This window comes from Erpetoichthys calabaricus, chromosome 4 (genome assembly GCF_900747795.2).
Source record: "Erpetoichthys calabaricus chromosome 4, fErpCal1.3, whole genome shotgun sequence".
Lineage (NCBI taxonomy): Eukaryota > Metazoa > Chordata > Cladistia > Polypteriformes > Polypteridae > Erpetoichthys > Erpetoichthys calabaricus.
In genome coordinates, this window is record NC_041397.2 from 85,975,116 (window position 1) to 85,997,268 (window position 22,153).

The following is a 22,153-nucleotide window of genomic DNA, read 5'->3' on the forward strand; positions in this document are numbered from 1 at the left end:
GTCTTACATAGTATTAGACCTGTCTAACTGAGGACCCCCAAAAGCATTACTTACTCTCGCTTTCTATTTACTCCTTTACTTTTCATACTTTGTTTCTTATGGAATACATGTTCTGAAAATGGCACATTTAAGAGGAAAAGAAAATGGACTGTTTAATTTAATAAAGTTAAAACCATTCTTCTGATATATTATGATAAAATTACTCAATAAATCCTCCGAAAGAGAGGCAGAACATACCATTGCAAAAATAATTGATAGCTGAATACTTACTCAACATGCAACCAAACTTAAAAATTACAAAATAGTCAGCAAGCTTTGTTTGCATTGAAAAATGTTTTCCCATTTTTTATGCTACCTGACTCTGAAACTTAACAGGCCAAGTAGCTCATCTTCTTCACTAACTAGCTCCACTAGAGTTACTTTTGAACAAGAAATGGGAAAACTACAAGTAGACCTGTACTTACTGTACTTCCTGTAGCAATAAACACAAAGACAAAAACTAAAGGAGGAAATTAAGAATACAATTCTAGTAAATCATAGCAGTCTCTGTGTACTAAGTAACCACTTCAAGATGCTATAGATGAAGGGGAAAAGAAAAAAAAAAAAAAAAGATTAAAAGAAGGTTGTGTCTTACAGTGCTCCTTAGGGACAAGCTGACAGATGGGAGTAGATTCATACCTGGTGGCATGGATCGTGGACTATCTTACAGACAGACCTCAGTGTGTGCATCTTGGGAACTGCAGGTCTGACATTGTGGTCCGCAACACAGGAGCACCGCAGGGGACTGTGCTTTGTCCGGTCCTGTTCAGCCCTATATACATCGGACTTCCAATTCAACTTGGAGTCCTGCCACATGCAAACGTTCGCCGACGACACTGCTCTCGTAGGCTGCATCAGGAGTGGGCAGGAGGAGGAGTATAGGAGCCTAATCAAGGACTTTGTTAAATGGTGCGACTCAAACCACCTAAAACTGACCACCAGCAAAACCAAGGAGCTGGTGGTGGATTTTAGGAGGACCAGGCCCCTCATGGACCCCGTGATCATCAGAGGTGACTGTGTGCAGAGGGGGCAGTCCTATAAATACCTGGGAGTGCAGCTGGATGATAAATTGGGATTGGACTGCCAATACTGATGCTCTGTGCAAGAGAGGACAGAGCCGACTATACTTCCTTAGAAGGCTGGCGTCCTTCAACATCTGCAATACGATGCTGCAGATGCTCTATCAGACGGTTGTGGAGAGCGCCCTCTTCTACAAGGTGGTGTGCTGGGGAGGCAGCATAAAGAAGAGGGACATCTCACACCTGGATAAACTGGTGAGGAAGGCAGGCTCTATTGTAGGCACGGAGCTGGACAATTTTACATCTGTGCCAGAGCGACGGGCACTGAGCAGGCTCCTGTCAATCACGGAGAACCCGCTGCATCCACTGAACAGTATCATCTCCAGACAGAGGAGCAGCTTCAGCGGCAGACTGCTGTCACTGTCCTGCTCCACTGACAGACTGAGGAGATCGTTCCTCCCCCACACTATACGACTCTTCAATTCCACCCGGGAGGGTAAACATTAACATTATACAAAGTGATTGTCTGTTATACCTGTATTTTCATCACTCTTTAATATTGCTTTTTATCAGTATGCTGCTGCTGGAGTATGTGAATTTCCCCTTAGGATTAATAAAGTATCTATTTACTTTATCAAATACTAAGGGTAAAGACTTTTATCTCCTTTTTTTTTGATAAATCTTAGATTTAAGCTTTGAAGAACATGCTGTCACTTACTATGCACTATTTTTAGATGTAGTTCATAACCCTTGCATTTTTTTTACATCATAGAAATGTTAAATGCTTGCCCCAGCATTTTGTTCTATTTGCAAGTAATACAATAAATACACAGAACTCTAAATAAAAAGGAATGTATGTTCAACAAAACACGAGCCCATATTGTACAACAAAAGTCCCAAAAGCAAGTGTATCCTCTTACATAAGATTTACCTCAACATATTATACATTTTTCCAAAATTCATGCTTCATGTTTCAGGTTTCTACTGTATACAAAAAAAAAAAACACAACTGCAGTTTCCCCTTCATGTAGTATTATCCTTTAAAAGACAAACAGCATACAAGAAATTTATATCCTCCGCTAAGAACAAATCAATTACAGTGTAAAGTATGCTACATATATTTCACATTTGATTATTGGCAATATTTAGATTTTGTTTCAGTGAAATACAAGAAATATTTGGCTACATTAAAGCCACAATATTTTAAAACGCATTTAAGCTAAATATATTTTGAAATAATTAAAGCAGTAACAATTCTTATATACATATACAGTACAGAACAAAATGAAATATGCTCACCCTTCACATAAACAGGATTCTTGTTATTACCAAGAATGCACAAAGCATAGTTTGCAAATAAATCAAGAATATAATCTTGCTTTAGCAAACCAGGATCTGCTTGCTTAAGGAATGTTTAACCTCTACAATCTTATATTAACACAATTGCTGCTTAATACCTAAATAAAGGCTGCAATTGTTCACTCTAAACATTCTAAATTATTCTTAATTTTCTAGATTAAATATTTCAATACTCAGCTATTGTGCAAAGAGAAAGAGGTCATGCACCCCTTGATAATAACTATGACCACAATAATGTTGAGACTAGTAACAATGGTTTTCACAACAAAATATCAGACAACTTCCCAATCAACCTTTTAGTAGTGCCTTTTGCGTTCATGGATTGATTACATTATGTTTTTGGAAATGTGGGGGGGGGGGGGGGGAAACTGACAGTATAAATTGTTTTCTATATATCGGTCTATATTCTGTATTGGAGCTGGCTAGTGATGGGTTGCAGTCATCCATAAAGCAGCAACATTTAATTTTTTTCACAATTTCTAAAAAAACAAAATCCAAGAAAAAACCAAAGTGTCTTTTAAAATATGAGTTGCAACCACTGAACTACAGTCACTGTAAAAAAATAATCAAGTAAATATATGAAATGCATTAAAAAGATGGTATATGCTAATACCTTTACTTCAGAACTGTTATATAGTGATAAAAATAACTAACACACACCAGAAGCAAAGAGTCTTGTACACTATGTACAAAGTCCATATCAGCTTATGAAGAAATAGTAAATAAAATTTAATAGAATTAAACATTTGAATGTTTAAGTATATTCTGTTCCCCAAGGACTAGAAGGCTAATTACAATTTATTTGAAAACAAATAACATGTTAACTCTATTTTCAAATGATCCACAATAGAACTGAAACATCCAGACCCTTATTAGCATAGTTTTGATGCCTTCCCTTTCAATTTAAACAGTTTACTTTTGCAATTAATTTTTAAACAGAAAAAGATTAAATGAACTTTGGTATGAGCAACTCAACTTGTGTACAGTGTACAATTTCCTCTTACTCTTATTTTTATCTGTATTATAAAGGCTTTTCCGATACTGATTAGTTAAATGTAATTTATGGCAAATGCAAGTTCAATAAACAATAAACACAAAGTTGTAATGCCAATCTCATCTTTGGCACAACCTTTAAGTACAGTATAACCTAAATATACAAAATCTCCTAATCACTGGCCCAGAGATACAGTACTTGGAGATGGAGGGTTGAAAAAAAAGTTCCATTTTTTCAATTAGCTCCCGAACTCATACAACAAAGTACACTGGGGCCAAGCAAAAACCTGTTACATAATGTTGCTGACAAGAACTAAAGCTGCTACAAAGAGCCAGTGTGCAACAGTGGAGGGTGCCTGATGTCACAGGAAAAGCATTTACATTTACCCTTCATGGAAGAAAAACAATATTTGTTTAGATACTGCCTCTGTTAAGAAGGAATGGCATCCTGCTGGCACACACTTTTGCAGGACCTTTACAACCATAGACATCCTGTAGAAGGCCAGACACTGTCTGTGTTTATACTTTAACAGAAAACAGCATAACACTGTAGGACACACAAGATATTTAAGCCGAATAATTAAAATATGTATTTTAATTACTTCAATGTTTTGAGAATGTTATTAAATAACACATGCCTCACTGAGAATACTCAAACCATTTCATGTTAAAGCTGAGAACATAATTGGAATGTACAATACTCACAGCTTTTGGTAGGATTTTTTGCAATTATCTTCACCAACAGAAAACTAGATTTCCAGATTGTACCTGACTTAACAGTAAATAAAAAAAAAAAATTAACAAAAATGGGCTTTGTGGATTTTACACTAGAAGGCCCTTGTTTAAGCACTTTCTTAGGTCATTCACTGAACTCTTAAATACAGTGTACATACATGTATATATTCATACACTATGTATATACTGTACATTGCTGACAATTAAATTTGCAATGCAGGGAAAACACATCTGTCCAAAACTAGTAGAATGCATAGGTCACAGCTGAGTGTGAAAATGATTACTACAAGTACAGAACACATGCAAGTTATGCACACAATTTATGTCTCCTGGACTTTCCCACAGTGGATGTAAAAGGTGCCTGCAAAGGAAACTTCACTGAGTGACTGTTAGCAGTCAGTGTACTTTTAGGTGAATATTATGACAGACCAACATCCAGCTCCCAAATTTCAGGCAAGGGAGAATTGTGGGAATGTGGATTATCCTTTCGGGACATTGGTACTCAAGATGGACATAATGAGAGCAAACTGATAAGAGTATGGTGTCACTGAATAAAGGGTCTGAAGCACCCTGATGCACAAACAAACAGGAGGACAGACATCTTACGCATATGGCCAAAAAGCCACATCACCCCAGCCCAATAGCTGATATCTGTCACATGTCAACAGGTGTCCAGAAGCATGGTTTGATAATGTCTGCAGCAGTGGGGCCTTCTTGCTCAGCACCCATTGCTTCAGATACATTTGATCCTCGACCATATCTGCCTGCAACTGGATGGTGCCAAGATGATTGGCATAGCATTGTGTTTTTGGACATGTTCCAGTTCAATTTATCATGATGGAAGAATCCATGAATGGTGCACTGTGGCGAAAGACTCCCAAAGGTATGCATTTTGAAGGTCCATACAAACCCAGCACCAGGTATCATGGTATGGGGTATCACTGGGTTTCACTCCGGTTCCTGTCTCCTAAACATGGTTTGTAGCTTGACCAGTATATGCCACTTTTACCCTTGCCCACATATTTATGATTTGTTCCACATTGAGCATGTCTGGGACATGGTGAGACGACAACTGGCATGCCAGAAACCACCAGTGGCTACAACAGATGAACACTAGGATCGTATAGATGCTGCATGGAATGTCATTCTACAATTGTAATACATGCATATATTGCTTTTCCTATGCCCAATACACACAAATACAACATCTCTTCCTGTCCATGACAGACTGCATATAAGCAGTACTTTCCATCCAAGGTGGATGCACCAAATACTGAATATTGTGTGTTCCACATGCATGACCAACCTGTATTATTAATAATGTTTGCCAGGTATCATAAGTAACCTGCCACATAAATATCACTTTGATATTTGCATCTTTCAGGGTGTTGTAATTTTAATGGCCATTAGTGTATATTTATATACTGTATATACACCAATCAAGGTATGAATGTGCATTTCAATCTTTATTCTTGTTACACTTTCTAGCTAAGGGGTATTTTTGATTCAATTTTATTTCTAGTCAGGAACAGTCATTTTTATAAAAAAAGTGTATACAAAATGCTTTAACTCCTATGCTTAAATTTAAAGTGATTACATGTAAAATCAATCTTTTAATTTAGACATTTAGTTTTATAACCAAGTCAGTTCTTTTTAAATATAGGTTTTCAAAAACAGAGTTAAAAAGAAGTCACTGGAGACTCAGAAGATGTCAAAAGAACCCCCTCTGTGTCAGGTAGAACACTGCACTGTGTATTAGTAGGCAGGGAGCATACAAACAGCTAGCTAAGGGTGCATGGCAGAATGACAACTGGGGTGGCCAGTGGGCAGAAAAATCAAAGCCTCCAGAGGGAAACCTCACACAGGCCTGGTAAGAATGCACAAATTCCACTTAGACACATGGAATATAGTAATGATACCCAAAATGTGAGCTAAGTGTTTAAAAAAATACTATAGCAGCAGCACACTCATGAAGAAATCTGATGAAACACTTGTTCATAGCGAGTCTTTCAGTAGGGTGATGACAACAACAAGGGAAGAAAAAAATGCCCCTATATCAGATACGACAATGGAATGGTTTGAAATGACAGTAAATATCACTGCAGAATATTTATAAAAAAATAAAAATAAAAAAAAAATTTAAAAAAATCACAACACAAACTGCAATCGACATGGCATTTGTTGGGTTTGATGACAAGCTTCTTCTTTATCTCTTCTTACTTCTAAGTCTGCTTGATGTGCCTGATCTACCCTCTCCACAGTTTGGTTCTGCACCTCATCCCCAGTTAGACCCTTTCCTTCAAATCTTTTATTTTCAATCTACCTTGTCCTCCCAAACTGTCCCCTCCTCTATACTTCAAATTACATCTCTTATTTGCTTACATATTCATTGTCTCCCCTCATCATGTCCATACCACTTTAGTATACTTTGCTGTACTTCACTCTCTTGCTTTTCTTGTACCCTGTCTCATTTCTTATTCTGTACTTCTTTGTAACTCCACATATGCAACTTAACATTCTCATTTCTGACACAAACAGCTTTTTCTCCTGCTCTCCCTTTACTGCCCAGGTCTTTGCACAACACCACAACTGGTCTTACCACAATCATAAAAACTACCTTTAACCTTCCCCTTAATTCTTTGATCACACAACACTTCTAATAAATTCTTCCAATTTTTTTCCATTCACACTGCACTCTGTGGGTTACCTTTGCATCTAACTCCATCTTGGGATACCACTGATTTGAGTTTTTAAGTTTATTGATTTTAATAAAATAAATATTCCATACACAACTCAAGTTTTACAAAAAAAAGGTTCAAAACAAATCAACCCCCACCCCTGAGAAAGAGAGTTAGGCAGCAGTGTAAAACTTTATGCTAGTAAAGTGAATAGATAAATTAATAGATGAATAAAGATAAATGGAGTTCTGATTCTAGGTATTTAAACATATCCAATCATTTCAATACCTCTCCTTGCAGGCAAACTTCTGAATTCCGATCACAATTAAACCTCAAATATTAGGCCTTCTTCCTGTTTATCTTCCAATACCCTCCAAAGTTCTTCTCTGTATTTGTGTTTGAGGACTCGCATATTTTAGAATTCAAACAGCAAATATTATGTAAACTTCAGATTTACTTTCAGAAATCGAACCACTGCTGCAGAATGTCTACACAAGGGTTATGTTGTACTACAATCATATTTCTGAGAAACCGGACTTAATTTATTCTGCATAACACCAAAATGTACACTTTGATGACCTCTTTTAACAAACCTGCTATACACACACACACACAGCCAATCTGCACCTTTCAAACATCCAGGAGGATCATGTGCTGCTTCACTGTTGGCAGAGTTAGTTTCACCTACTTTTGAGTTATTTATTGATTGTTAATCACTGAACTCTGCAAGCACTTTGCTATTGACCCCAGCCCCAATATTTTTGACTCATTGTAATGGCTGATCACACCTGCAGTATGTGCCTCTATAAGTAACATCTGAGGTTTAAAATAGACAGATTACAAAATTAAATTGTAACATTTATGGGGTGCAACTTAAAGAACTACTTTGTTCTTGTCTGTACACAATCCTATACGGTGTACTAAAACACATACAATGTATAGTTAGATTGTGTCTCCTCAATTATATAAAACACACACTTAATAGCGAACGTTTATTGAATTCACTTTAACAAATTTGTATGGTCTTACAGTTACAGTAAAACCTCGATAATCTATTACTCAATTAACCATTAGTCTCCATTAACCATTGGGGTGGTTCGCTGGAATTGCACATACTAGCGCCTACCTATCCCTACTGCTTTGCAGTAAGCTGCGAGCTGTGCACTTTGGAACAACTCTCCCACTTGTGCTAGCACATAGTGTTCTTCACCAGTGCCACATGTTAACTGACACTGTGATTTCGAATTGCAGCTTATGTACCTACAGTTTTAATAGCATTTCATTGCTTTTCTCTTTTGTTGAGTGATAGGAGAATTTAGGAGAAAAAGGAACATGTGACAGAAGGAAGTTTTGAGTAGGGAGTCAGGAAACAATAAGCAGGAGTGTTTGCGGTAGAGAGAAATACAGAATGTAAGTGACAGGAGATAATTATTGGTAGGGAAAGCTTTCCTTTATTGTTTTGGAGGTGTGCTCCATAACCCAGAAAAAGGAGTATAAGATAGGGCGCTGAAGACTCCAAGTAAAACTCCAGTTCCTCTGAATTGTATTTACTTATTACACTGGTTGTTACAATATTATACAAGTTGATTTTGTTAATACTATATTATATTTTGTTAATATAATTGTTTTGTAAATAAACTACGTGGCTCTGCCCCCTGCTTGCTTCGCTCACCAATCCCCGGGCGGGTGCTATGCGCCAGCCACTTCGCGTCTCAACAGCACACGTATGTGGATTTCACTTTCACGAAACAACAAATCTTAATTCTCATGGATATGCCTCTTCATTGGCAAGAAACACTACTTTTCCCTGACGGCAACACAAATTAGATGATCTACAAGTATCCGACTTAAAGTTTAAAGACGAACAATATCTACATACTTCTGTCATATCACCTACATCCATATATTCAATCTCTTTTTGTAGTTCCGTTATTTCACCAAGTAATTTCCATTTGTTATTGCTAATGCGATCTTTACTATCAGTTTTTGAGACTTTCGAATTTTAGTACTTTCATAATCTCTAACCTGCTCTGCATGTGTATCGCGCCAATGTTTCTGAACCTCTTTACGACATTCTACTTTGTCTTCTTCTGTCTTTTATTTCCGACCCTGCTTGTAGCCGAGAGCGCAGGAACTGCGTCTGACAATAGCATTTCACACGAATGAGAAGTGATTGGACCATGGGAATGGAGGAGGGCGGGACTTATCAAAATCTCTTGGCAAAAAGTCTCGTCTCGCGGGACTTGAAATTATCTCCAAGAAAGTCTTGTTCCAAGATTTCCTTTTATAATAGAGATAACTATTTGTTAAACTAAGCTACTCTATCATTTTTAAGGTTTTACCATACCTAAGTTGTCACATACTGTGCTGCACTTTTTTCCAGCGAAAACTGGAAAGTGTACATCATGCTAAGAATGATTTATGTCCAAAGAAGTGCTTCATAAGGTTTTTCCTTTACATGGGTTCCAACTGGTGCAGGATGATGCGTTGATGCTATTGACTGGCCTGCACGTAACCTCAGCTCTCCTTGTGTACTGGCCTGTCTCTTGGTATCTACTCCATGCTCTTGAGACGGCATGTATGGATGTGCCATCCTGGAGGAGCCAGAAAACCTGTGCAACCTGAATAGGCTGCAGATACCACCTCATGCTACCAGTGGTCACAAGAACACTAGCAAAATGCAAAACTAGAGAAAAATCAGTCAGGAAGGGTAATGAGAAAGCAAATGTCTGAACACCATCTGCAAAACCATTCCCTTATCAAGGGTTGTCTTGCTTTTGCCTCTTCTGTGCACCTGTTGTCACTTTCATTTGCACCAAAGCAGGTGAAGTTGATTCACAATCGCTTAGGGCTCATTTATACTTCACGCTCAGAACACACACGCATCACGGCTGTCACATGTTCCCATTGTTCATTTGTCGCGTCCTCTGAGCACGTCCTCAGAAATTAATGCAACACGTGTGCAAAATGCAGTACCAGCAAAAAGTCGGGGAGCACAGTGTGATAAAAGTTGGAATGTGACGTCAGAGTCTCTGTTTACTATCTACATGTGACAGAAAGCCACTTTGGGGATCCTACGGGATTGACGTGCGCGCTTCGATGTTTGATGTGGTTCAATGTGGTGAAGCAAAATGCCGACATACAAATGCATTTGTGGTGCTTTTATATTCAAGCGTCGCATATTCCCGATCGCAATGACACAATACATTTTAAAAGTTTCACATACCTTTTTTTTGTTTTGCAACTTCACAACAGCAACATAATGTACAGCGCTGTATTTGAGCCACAGAGAAAAAAAAAAAAAAATTAAGGACATGGTGAAAAGGTGTATTTTGTGATTAAAGTGGAAATTTTGGCTTTAATCTCAAAATGTCCACTTTAACCTCGTTGTTTATTATTAAAGCAGACCGTTGTAAAAGTCATCCCAGTTGTTCATCGCTATGAGCTTCTGGGGCTTCCTCCTGACCTGACAGCAACAGCAATAGATCACCACACAGAACACATTAAATATATGATCTTCCAACTCTGACATTTAGAATCCTTAGATTTATACTTGATATCACTTTCATGATGAAATGCATTAAAGTATGTATGTTACAATTTACAGATAAATCATTAATTTTGTTTAAATAATGAATACTGTTAATAATTACACACATGGGGGCGACATGGTGATGGAGCGGTAGCACTGCTGTCTCGGAGGGAGTCAAGTCGCTGGTATTTCCTGCCAGGAGTTTACATGTTTACATTTCCAGTGTGCTCTGGTTTCCTTACAAAGATATGCAGATTTGGTGACACTAAAATGACACTAGTGTATGCAAGTGCTTGTATTCACCTTGCGATGAGTTGATGCCCCATCCAGGGATTGTTTCTGCCTCATGCCCAACGCTAGCTGGAATGGGCACATCCCTGGATTAATGGATTTATTCATTAAACATCCTTTTCAGAGATACTGCGGCAAGATGTCACGATTTTAATGGCTGTTCCAGGCAATTCACAACACATGAAGCCAAACCTGTTCTCACCATGATAATATCTCACACTGCCACCTGGTGGTTTCTTCCAGATTTAAAAGTACGCGCGTAAGTATAAACAGTAAAACGCTTGCGTAGCAGTAGCGTCCACTGGGGCATGCATCACGTCTCATGAAGTAGAAACCTGGCCTAAAACTTCCTAACTGGGCAGACTAATATCCCTGAAGCTTAACTGACTTGGTGTTACACTGTGATGATCAAGTGTTCCCTAATGTTTTGTAATCAGTGTATCCCCCAGAAGACACATGCAGTTAAATTCTGATTATGCAAGATTCAGTATGAATACCATTCAAATCACAACCTTATAAAACAAGGTATGAAGGAATTACTATGATTGTTGTGCTTTTCAATTTAAGCACAGCTTTCGACATAATTTACCACATATTACAGATGCTTAATAATTATGTTAGGGTGGTTTAATGGTTTAATTCTTATCCAGTTTTCAGTATGAACAGTGCTCCACAATTTATTTCTAAAGTTAAAAATGGCATCCCTGAGGACTCAGTCCCGAGATCAGCACTCCACTGTTTTATCCCTATATGTTTCCATTACAAAGTATTCTCTGAAACTAATAAATCACATTTAATTTTATGCAGATGACATTCAAGTTTACTAATAAAAGAAGCATCACTAGAATTAAATGATAGTGTTATTAACCAACTGCTTCAGTGAGGTTTCAGTAGAAGTTGACCACATTCCATAAACTTGTGGCTTTTTAATTAAAAAAAAAAAAGGTGCTGTTATTTTGATGATTGGGGGTTGCTTGCAATAACAATTTTCACTTATTTTTAAGTAAATAATAAGATATTTCCTATTCAGATCTGTAAATAAATGCAACAAGTTACCTACAGAAGAAACAATACTAGTATTTTGAGGACTCTTTAGTTGTAATTCAAAATTTAGTGTGGAAATATTGAGCTGAGGGCGGCACGGTGGCGCAGTGGGTAGCGCTGCTGCCTCGCAGTTGGGACACCTGGGGACCTGGGTTCGATTCCCGGGTCCTCCCTGCGTGGAGTTTGCATGTTCTCCCCGTGTCTGCGTGGGTTTCCCTCCGGGCGCTCCGGTTTCCTCCCACAGTCCAAAGACATGCAGGTTAGGTGGATTGGCGATTCTAAATTGGCCCTAGTGTGTGCTTGGTGTGTGGGTGTGTTTGTGTGTGTCCCTGCGGTGGGTTGGCACCCTGCCCAGGATTGTTTCCTGCCTTGTGCCCTGTGTTGGCTGGGATTGGCTCCAGCAGACCCCCGTGACCCTGTGTTCGGATTCAGCGGGTTGGAAAATGGATGGATGGATATTGAGCTGAATCTGAACTCACCAGCTAAAATGGCATTTTTCATCAAAAGTATTCTTTAGTCTGTCACATAATGCAACTGCTAAGCAAGAATGTGACCTATGACCCAAACTTTCACAAATTTATTTTGGTTTTGTGTGTGTGTGCATGTGCGCGCATGTACAAAGACATGGCAAATTTCAGAGTTTAGTCAAACCTGGCATAATAAGAAACCAAACAAATGAAAAATTATTATGCATTAATAGTGTTACCTTGCTTGGTCACCTAAACATTGCCATTTTCTTTAAATTTCAAAAAAAGAAGTGAAAGCTCTCTTTTTGCAAATGACATCAGCAAATATTTTGTCATGATCCACTAACATTTAAAAAACATGGGCATAGTTGGACATGTAAATAGTAATACTCAAGAGTGCTTGAAAATCCTCTTAGCTTACAATGTAGATTTTTTGTTACAAACCAATGCTTCACATAAGAACATTACCAGCAATTCAGGTTTTGTCACACAAGGACAGACACAAATGCAAAATGGATTTTCTTTAATAAGGGTCTCTCTTCATGGCTCCTTATTCATAATAAGATGGATATTGCACAAGGTAACAAAGGTCAGAGGTCACATATTCCAAGTAACTAGACACCACAGGTTCTTCTGAAAGCCACCTAAATTAAAAGATATCACTTCAAAGGACAGGCCTGCAGTTAAAAAGAGGAAATTCCATTTATGCCATTCCAAACTATTACACCCTGTATTTAAGAATTACTTAATGTATTAATGAACTGAAAGGTAGAATGGCCGCTGTTTCATTTCAGAATCTCAGTTTGCCTCACAATAAAAATGACCTTTGACACTTTAACAAAACTGATCTTTATGTAACAAGATGCTAATACCTTCTACTTGCATTTGTTTTGATAATCTGATCTCTCCCTCAGCTCACCTGGTTAAAAAAAAAAAAAAAAACACTTGAGGGCAGAGTGCACAATAAATTTAAACCACATATTGTACTTCTCACTTGAAAAGCATTAAACTAAATTTCATTATCCAAAATTATTCTCTCTCGAGACATTTAACTGGAGAAAAGTATGGTGATACAATTTCACAATAAAAACAAATGCTCTTATGTCTTCTGTATTCTAAAGTGACCTATCAAGCAGGTGTTCCAAATTATCTGCAAACATGCTTATTTTTACTTAAAAGAAAATCAGAGACCTTAGCATACAATAATGCAAATGCACTCTAAAAAAGGATTTCTACCACAGCAGGACAACTAACTTCAAAATGATCAGTTTTACAGAACAAAAGAAACCTTTATGTGGCTGTGAGTTCTATTAGCATCTCAATTATGAGCTTCTGTTGAAAGACAATATATATTACCACATATAACCTTTCAAATGTATATGATTAAGATCTTGGAAACAGCCTGTGACCAGTGTCATCACCAACACCCTCTCTCCAACAGCTCTCTTCACACCTGTTCCAGTAAATGCTTCTACAGAAGTGCTCCTCCTGTGAGGTCTACATAACTGTTTTTGTAATATTAAAAGTTACTAAGGACAACAGAAGGAATGTGGACAAATATATTCCACATAATTTAACACTCAATTAAGACTTAACCGACAGCTGTTTTCTCTGTATTTTAACAATTATTCTTCATAATAAAAAATGCTTTAGTGTACAGGATACATGACAAATGAGTCTGACTCAATATAGACACAGTTTGATGTTACTTTTACATCATGCTTCTCAATTACTTTCAAAATTCTCAACAAGTTTCAAACTTGGCTGTAAATGTAACTTGCCTATGCATTTTCAACCCCACTTAATCCAACTGAGGCTCAGATGGCTGGAGCCTATCCTAGAAGCACAAAATGAAAGCAAGAACAAACCTTAAAAGAGGTATCCGATCACCACAACACACTCTTACTTACTCACTACAGGCAAACATATACTTATGAGTCAACTTAATACACAAAATTTTGAAGATTGTCAGCTTGTCTTTGTGAACTAGGCAGCATTCGGTTGGTGGGTGTCCATAACAGGACACAACCACGTATACATACAATAGGTTAACACTGACTTAACAGTTAACTTATCCTATTCTGCACATATTAGAAATGAAGAAGGAAACCCCACAGATACACAAGGAGAACATAAAGGTCAGTGGTTAGCTCTGCTACTTCACAACTCCAGAGCTCTGAAATTAAATTTTGGCCCCAGTATTGACTTTATATATGAGGGATATAAATATCTAACAGTAAAATTAAAATTTTAAAATTTATTAACCCCAAGAAGCATACATATATTGTATTCCCTGAAGTTGAGAGATTTGGAGCTTGTAGGAGGACTATGATTTTCTCAGGGCGAGGGAACACAACAACCTTTATTTCTTCAAAAGTGGGGGATGGGTCCATTTTCGAAAGATCATTTCATTAGATAACATTGAAAACCTCCAAGTGTACCATTATTTCTCAACGTAACATTATCAAGCCCAATAAATTCTAATCATATTGTAAAATACCCCCCTCCATTCATTTTCCAAAACTACTTATCCAGAACTGGGTCGCAAGTAAGTTGGGACAAATCCCTGTAAGCACTAGGTAAGCATGTCAAAACATTACCATTACTGTTGCTGTCTCTACCAAATAATATTTAATGTAGCTCATCTGACAGAATGTGAGGACTTTATTATAATTTTCTAATATTTATTTATTAATTAATTAATTAATTAAAAGGGCCACATGAAAACAGATTGTAAAAAGTTAAGAGGTGCTACCTTGTTGAATTAACTTTCAATGAGCTGAGATTTACAGTAGTAAGGGACATGTTTACTTCTTCAGCTTGTACATGTTAGTTTAAATCTGACGATTTTTAATACATTTTCATTTATAATGTTTCTATGTGGCAAGTTGATAGGACATGAAAGGTCTCTGTACACGACAACACAACTGCTGCTGCGACTACTACTACCACCACGTCAGGTACGAGAACTGATAACATTCATGGGTCTGCTCTTTCATGTAAAAAACTATCTCCTTATAACCACAACCAGGAAAACAAAGAGTTGGGCTGGTAAAATAAAGTATACATATTTACCATAACATTATTCTCAAACCCTCTAAATCCATTTCAGGTTTAGGAGATCTGACATCTATCCCAGCAGTACAGGGTGCAAAGCTGGAAACAGTCCTAAAGAGAACAACAGTCTACAAAAGTATATTTTCATTAATAACATACATATAATCAAATTAAAGACTTCAAACAAGAAAATCTCCTTAATATTAAGGGGAAACCGAGAAAAATTGGCAAAATTCACACTATCAAGTATCCAAAAATATAACTTCATTGATTTAATAGCTACTAACAAACTAACTAAAGCATTCACTGACTGACAGGAATTATTTGATCTCATTACCTAAAACATTTAAAAAATGCAGTAAAGCTACATTGCATCTTTAAAATTTCCACAGGGCACGAACACAGGCAATGTGTACAAATTGGTAACTGCTTAAGTTCATGTCCACATAATCTTATTGCCATATGAGCCTTAAATGGTTAATATAGCAACAAGAAATACAAGAATGCACCAACCAAGGGAAAATAGCAGTGGTACAAAGCATACTACATAGATCCAGCTTGATCATGGAAAAAGGCACCAAAAGGGTCAGGGAAAACTGCATTATCAAGAATCTCCATTTAAATGGTAAAATCAATATAAGTAATTTATGGATGTGTAAACTTAAGCACTGCTGCTTCTGAAGTCCACAGTACTGAATTAAAATCCTTGCTTTGTCATCACGTTTGGCACTGGTTTTTCTGGTTATTTCCCAACATTCCAAAAGCACATGTTCTAGGTTACTTTGGGACTGACTGAATGAGTGCATGCAGAAGGCTGCTAGGATAAGGTCTAATCCTTCACAAACCTGCTTTGAGAAAGGAGTACATGAAAAACAAATGAACAAAACTAAAGTAAAATCAGATTTGTTTAATGTTCACCCATCCATTTATCTGTTTTCAAACCTGCCTTATCCATTTCAGAGTCATGGATCCAAAACCAAACTAACTAGCATCACACACAAGGCAGGAAGCAACCATGTAAAGGTGGCCAGAGTGCTGATGAAACCTACCCAAACTCAGTCATATAGGCACAGTCTAGATTCACTATTTAGCCTTACGTGCAGGCCATGGAGATGCCACAGGAAAACTGCACTGTCAGAGGAAACACTCTCAGAGAGAGAGAAAGTATGCAAAAAAAATTACACTGACAGTGTCAGGCTGGTCTTCAAATTCATAACTACTACCAAATTCAGATGCTAACTTATTCCACCTGATATATTTTATTTTACCAACTAACTCTAGTAGTAAGCTATGCGATACTATTTACAGTATAAGTCTAAAAAACACATTTACAAATACTAAAGCAATTCATAAGAACTGAAATTGAACTTGTCTACAAACATTTTAAAGAGTACAGCTAAAAGCACTATAACCCCTTCATCCATTTTTTGAACTATTTAATCCAATTAAGACTCATGTGAAGTCTTAAGAGTGGAAGCCTAACCCAGCAGCACAAACACAAGCTTGAACCACCTCCAACTCCCCCAGAGTCTACAGCTGTGAAATTCACTTTCACATATATTCCCATAACCATTCAGTCAATCAAGACACTCTTTGCATCTTTAGAATTTGGAAAGTGGACTACATGGAGGAGGGAAAAAAATAAAAACATCCAGATACAAAGAAAACTGATGAAACTCCCTGAAGACATTGACCAGGATAGAATTTCAACACAATCCCCTATGGCTAGGAGGCAAGAAAACTAATCAACTTATCACCATGCCACCCACCCAACTATAAACATCCATCCATCCATCCATCCATTTTCCAACCCGCTGAATCCGAACACAGGGTCACGGGGGTCTGCTGGAGCCAATCCCAGCCACCACAGGGCGCAAGGCAGGGAACCAATCCCAGGCAGGGTGCAGGACACACACACACACACACCAAGCACACACTAGGACCAATTTAGAATCGCCAATCAACCTAACCTGCAGGTCTTTGGACTGTGGGAGGAAACCCACGCAGACATGGGGAGAACATGCAAACTCCACGCAGGACCTGGGAAGCGAACCCGGGTCTCCCAACTGCGAGACAGCAGCGCTACCACTGTGCCACCGTGCCGCCCTTAATTGATAATTAGCAATAACAAAATTCTTAGGTGCAAAGAATATACCAAAAAACAGTTCCAAATACAAGAGTGGATACTTTTACAACTTAAACATAAAAATAATGGACGGCTACTAACAGAGTCAGTGGCTGCCTAGCTAGACAATATATAAAATACACAAATCAATCATCAGGTTTTACTTGCCAAAAAGTAGAGCAAATGGCTTAACATTAAACACAATTATAGTCTAAGATAACAGCCCACTGAGAATCACAATAATCTTCAAAAAACACCTGAAACCACTGTTATATCTGAATCTTTATACACAATACAATTCAGTGCTCTTATTACAAAGAGTGTCTAACCATAACAAATGCACATTTCATTTTCCACAAATAGAATGAAAGATTTTAGAAAAAGGGGCAAACTTCCTTAGAGATAATGAGTATTTCACATGAATCAGCACTCTGTTTTCAAATTTTACAATGTCATCTAAACAGCTCATTAAAGTTTTACAAATACAGGGTATTGCAAACATATCCATCACCAAGAGCTTTACAGATCTGTAAAGCAAAGACTAAGAAGCACAGATTTATTTGTGCCTGAGGTTTTAAGCAAGGCAGGCCACACCCAAGAAGCATAGCACTTTGCTACCATCTAATTTTCAGCAGGTCTTTACAGAGAGGGTGAGGATACCTAAAAGAGATCACATAAAGCAGCTGCACAGGGCAAGCTGTGGCTTGAATTCAACAAGCATGCTTTATTTATGGAGCCACTGAAAACCCATCTTCAATATGGGCTTCATTCCTACAATGTTATGCAACAGGTTAGGAGCAGTAAAAATCATATATGAACAAAATATTTAAGGAATGTCACAATGGCGTGATAAACACTGAAACTTAACATGCAAGTGTATAACAAATTGAAAAAATAAAAAAGCATATAATTAAATAAGGTGCAGCACAGATTTCTAAAGAAAAAAAACAAGACAACCACCAGTATATCATCACTGGATTCACTAAATAAGAATAAGTCAAAACTGAAAAGTCAGTTGTGTGTTTTAGGACCATTTAAAGTTCATTTTAAAAGATGTCAACTTCAAAAGTAACAAAATTACTATTATGTGTTAAACCAATAACCGAATATGCTGTGACATGGGGGGGGGGGGGGGGTGTTTAAACAAGAATGATGTATTTTGACAAAAAAAAAAAAAAAAAAGGACAAAAATCTGACAGCAATTCATCAAGTTCCATTTAGCATTTTAATTGAATTTACTTCCAACTACAGGCAGCCACTCACTAGGACAGTAAAACAGAGCTCATGTAACCAAAAACCATGACAAGATCTGAGAGGTCCACTTTAGATTGCCAGCTTGGTGCATAATTGATTGCTAAACAAAAAAAAAAAAAAAAAGTGTTTTGCATTGAGTTCACCAGCAAGATTTTTTTGCCTGACAGCAGGTTTCAGACAACTGTCAATTTTAAAATTTGTTCATAAACATGGAGCCATGCCTGGGGACGAATACTTCAGGTGGTATCCCCTTTCATTCTAGAAAGAATACCAGTTTTAACCACCATATATATTGAGATCACAATAAAGAAGAATTTTCTGAAAATCTTTTATATATTGGCTGGCTCTTTGTGAATTAACACATTTTCATTTTGCCAAAAAAAAAAAAAAAGTTACTGTTTTTTGTAATTATAATAAAATTGTTAGTCACATTGCTTGTCCTGATGAAGTAAGTGTGTGTGGAGTTTAACTGGAAATCTCAAGGACATAACATCAAATCCATGTTCCATCTCCTATAATACTGTATTCCTATGGATTACAGCTAAGAACTATATCTTTTATACAGCTCATGGGTATCTCTAAAGACTGTGTGCGCCAATACAACGGTTTTGCTAATAGTGGGCCATAAACTCAACTTAAACAACAGACACTAGGACAAGGCCATGAATGAGAGTGGCAGTCCAAACAGCAGAACAGAAACTCAAACTGTAAGATACAATGCGGACAGGAATATAAAAAAAAACACACCATTGCCAATCCTCAGCCACAAAACTGTGGAATTGGATGGCTCAATAATCTGTGATTCATAAAGTTCAAGACAGACCAGACTTGTAGGAAAAGTCTTCAAGAAATGAAAAGAATGAGAACCAGTGAACTTCCACTGGAAGACCAGTGTTACTTGGACACAAATATGCCTGAAGAGAAAATATCCAAGACATAAAAGTAAAAGGGGGGGAAGCAGACAAAAAATAAGGCAGGAGGGGGATCCATCAATACATAAGAATAAGACAAAAAATTAGGACCAGTGGGAGAAGACACAGGACGGTTTCATAACATACAATGTGAAATACCAGTAGGATTCAGCAGTCAGTCTGTCAGCACAAGTCTTTTCACACCAGACTTGTCCTTTGTAAACAGCACTGAAAAGCATTAACAGTTTGTTAAGTAGAATCAACAGGTTAAGGCACATACAGCTGACGAATTAGGCAACTAGTTCCTGGGGCAAAATGACCAAGTTATCCTGAGGACAACAGTTTCCAAACACATGGTATGTGGGAATATTCATTAACAACTATCCAATCAGCAATTCAAATCAGGGTCATGGAGGATTGGGGCCTACCCTGGCATCATCAGATGCAATCAGGAAGCAAATCAAAACAGGTCTTATGCTACAACAATTTAGAGCTTTCAAATATTCTGTCACTTATTACAAATGTGAAAGGAAATAAAAAAAAACAAAATGAGTAAACCCGAGAAAAAGAACCCACACACGCAAATCACACGGAATTTCGAAATAAAGGTCTCCTAAACACTGTGCCCATATTAATATAATAATGTAGTAATGGTCACATTAAACAAAACTGTTTTTCAGTTGTCATAGCTGCTACCATGGTGTGAAAAGTGGCCATGAATTAAGCGCCAAGTTTAGAAAAATAGAGGAAGTACATTAGATAGGGACATTTCTAAATTTTGCATACGCCCACAGTTCACCTGTGCTGAAGATGTCGCGGGAGGATTTAACTGTAGCTAAAAAAAAAACTATTACCCAAGCCAATTGCCGTCCAACAAAAAGAACGCACCTCTCGTAAGAATTTAGGGCGGAGCTGCAGAGATTGAACGATAAAGGATTTCCCGACTGATAAGTAATGACAATGATCGAGTCTTTCACAATGCAATTGAACCACACGCACACCATCTCGGTCCTCCTCCACACAGACCGCCGTTAGTCTATCACGTTACTCAGAAAATAACTTCCTGATTTACCTCTAAAGGTGACCCGAGTTCCTTGCCTCTCATTCTCACACTAACCACATCCATAAAGTCGGGCAGTCGTGATTTACAAATCATGCACTCGAAGATTCCAAGAATGAAAATGCACACGATACCTCGAGCCATCTCTGTGCCTCCACAAAAGCCACATCGCAGCTGACATCCGAGTGTTCTCTCCACTCCATTTCCAGGCTTATTTCTGAAATGCAATATATATATATATAAAAAAAAAGAGAATGACAGGGTGCACTTGAATAATCAGTTCAATTTGCCAAAAATATTAATTTTCCGTGCCAAACAATGCAAAGGGGAAGCTATTAGGAATCTGACTGAACCATCTATTCATCTAGCTTTTTTTCTTTCTTCCAACCCAATTAACTAGTGTATGGCCGCTGGGCAGCTGGGGCCTAACCCTGAAAGCATCAGGCGTAAGGCAGGAACACTCCTTGGACAGGACGCCAGTCCAATGCGGGGTGAACACACACACTTGGGCCACTTCAACTACAGATCTCCTAACCTGCATGTGTTTGGATTGTTTTTATCAGAACATTTAAATCAAAGGCATGCGATTAATAACATTGCAGTGAACGAAAAAAATGCTGCTTTCTATTTTGAGTTAAACACACACACACACGTACCTGCCCCATTAAATACGTCAGTTTCTCTAAAGCTTTTGTAACCGATACTAAACTTGAAACGTCAGTGAAAGGGCAAGTCTACAATTAATAAGCAATGCTGTTATATATTAACCTACACCACAAATTCAAGGGTTTCCGCCCGCTGCGTTAAATGTAGTAATAACGTCTTTTTCTACCCAATTTCAGTCCCCACTGAGATTTCTAAGACAAGGCTGCCCACCTCTGTCTCTCCGTATCCTGTACGCACAGGTGTTGCCCGTTATGCCCCCAAACAGATTCACCTTCGTCGCCCGCCACCTCACCCTCACGCACACACCTAGCAGGTAAGTGAGAAGGTTTTACGTCCTAGTCGCTCTCGATTCTCACCTTTCGTTCTCACGCGCTCTTTCCTGACGAGGCGCACATGAACGTCCACTCGAGTCCGGACCTACGAGCTAAACTTTTGTGCCGAGCTGCCCTGAAGTTTCAAAAAGCCTTCAGAAGGAAGTCCCGCCCACAGCGAACTCTGCGGCTCGCTCACTCTCTCGCTCTCTATAATGGGATCTAAATACTTTGGGCATTGCACTCCTTGGGCAGGGATACGTTTTACAAACCGTAGCTCTGTGTCCGATTCCTTTGTGCTTTCACCTTGATGATTTGTGCTGTACACAGGGCGGGAGCAGAGGTCTTAGGAAATAGCATTAAAAAAATCTCACACAGGACATCTGTCATAAAAATGCCACCCCTTGGGTTAACGATCATCAGGGTTTGTATGTACACTCTTCTATATTTTTGGTAGCTATTTCAGAATGTTGCAGAAATAAGGTAGAACACAACTCACAGCTAACTAGTGAAGCTGAGGAATGCGAAAACTGCGCGTTGAATGCTATGTGTACTTGTTACGTATCCAATAGAAACCGGCAATGTGGAACAACGCATCTTTAGCTTTATTAA

General features: G+C 38.0%; 1 protein-coding gene across 15 annotated transcripts in view; it reads right to left on the reverse strand.

The window, feature by feature from the left end:
- The window catches only part of lmo7a (LIM domain 7a), a 192,011-nt gene extending 170,272 nt beyond the window's left edge, over positions 1-21,739 (reverse strand). For 9 of the 15 annotated variants that reach the window (XM_051927305.1, XM_051927301.1, XM_051927302.1 and 6 more), the window contains exons 1-2: positions 21,587-21,738; positions 20,699-20,781 (exon numbers count right to left, since the gene is read on the reverse strand). In XM_051927305.1, coding sequence (XP_051783265.1) covers positions 20,699-20,767 — 69 coding nt within the window. In that variant the 5' untranslated portion in view covers positions 20,768-20,781; positions 21,587-21,738. Of the gene's footprint in view, positions 1-20,698; positions 20,782-21,586 lie in introns of all 15 variants that reach the window. The other 6 variants (XM_051927296.1, XM_051927295.1, XM_051927306.1 and 3 more) reach the window with 3 other exon arrangements.
- Between the last annotated feature and the right edge of the window lie 414 nt (positions 21,740-22,153).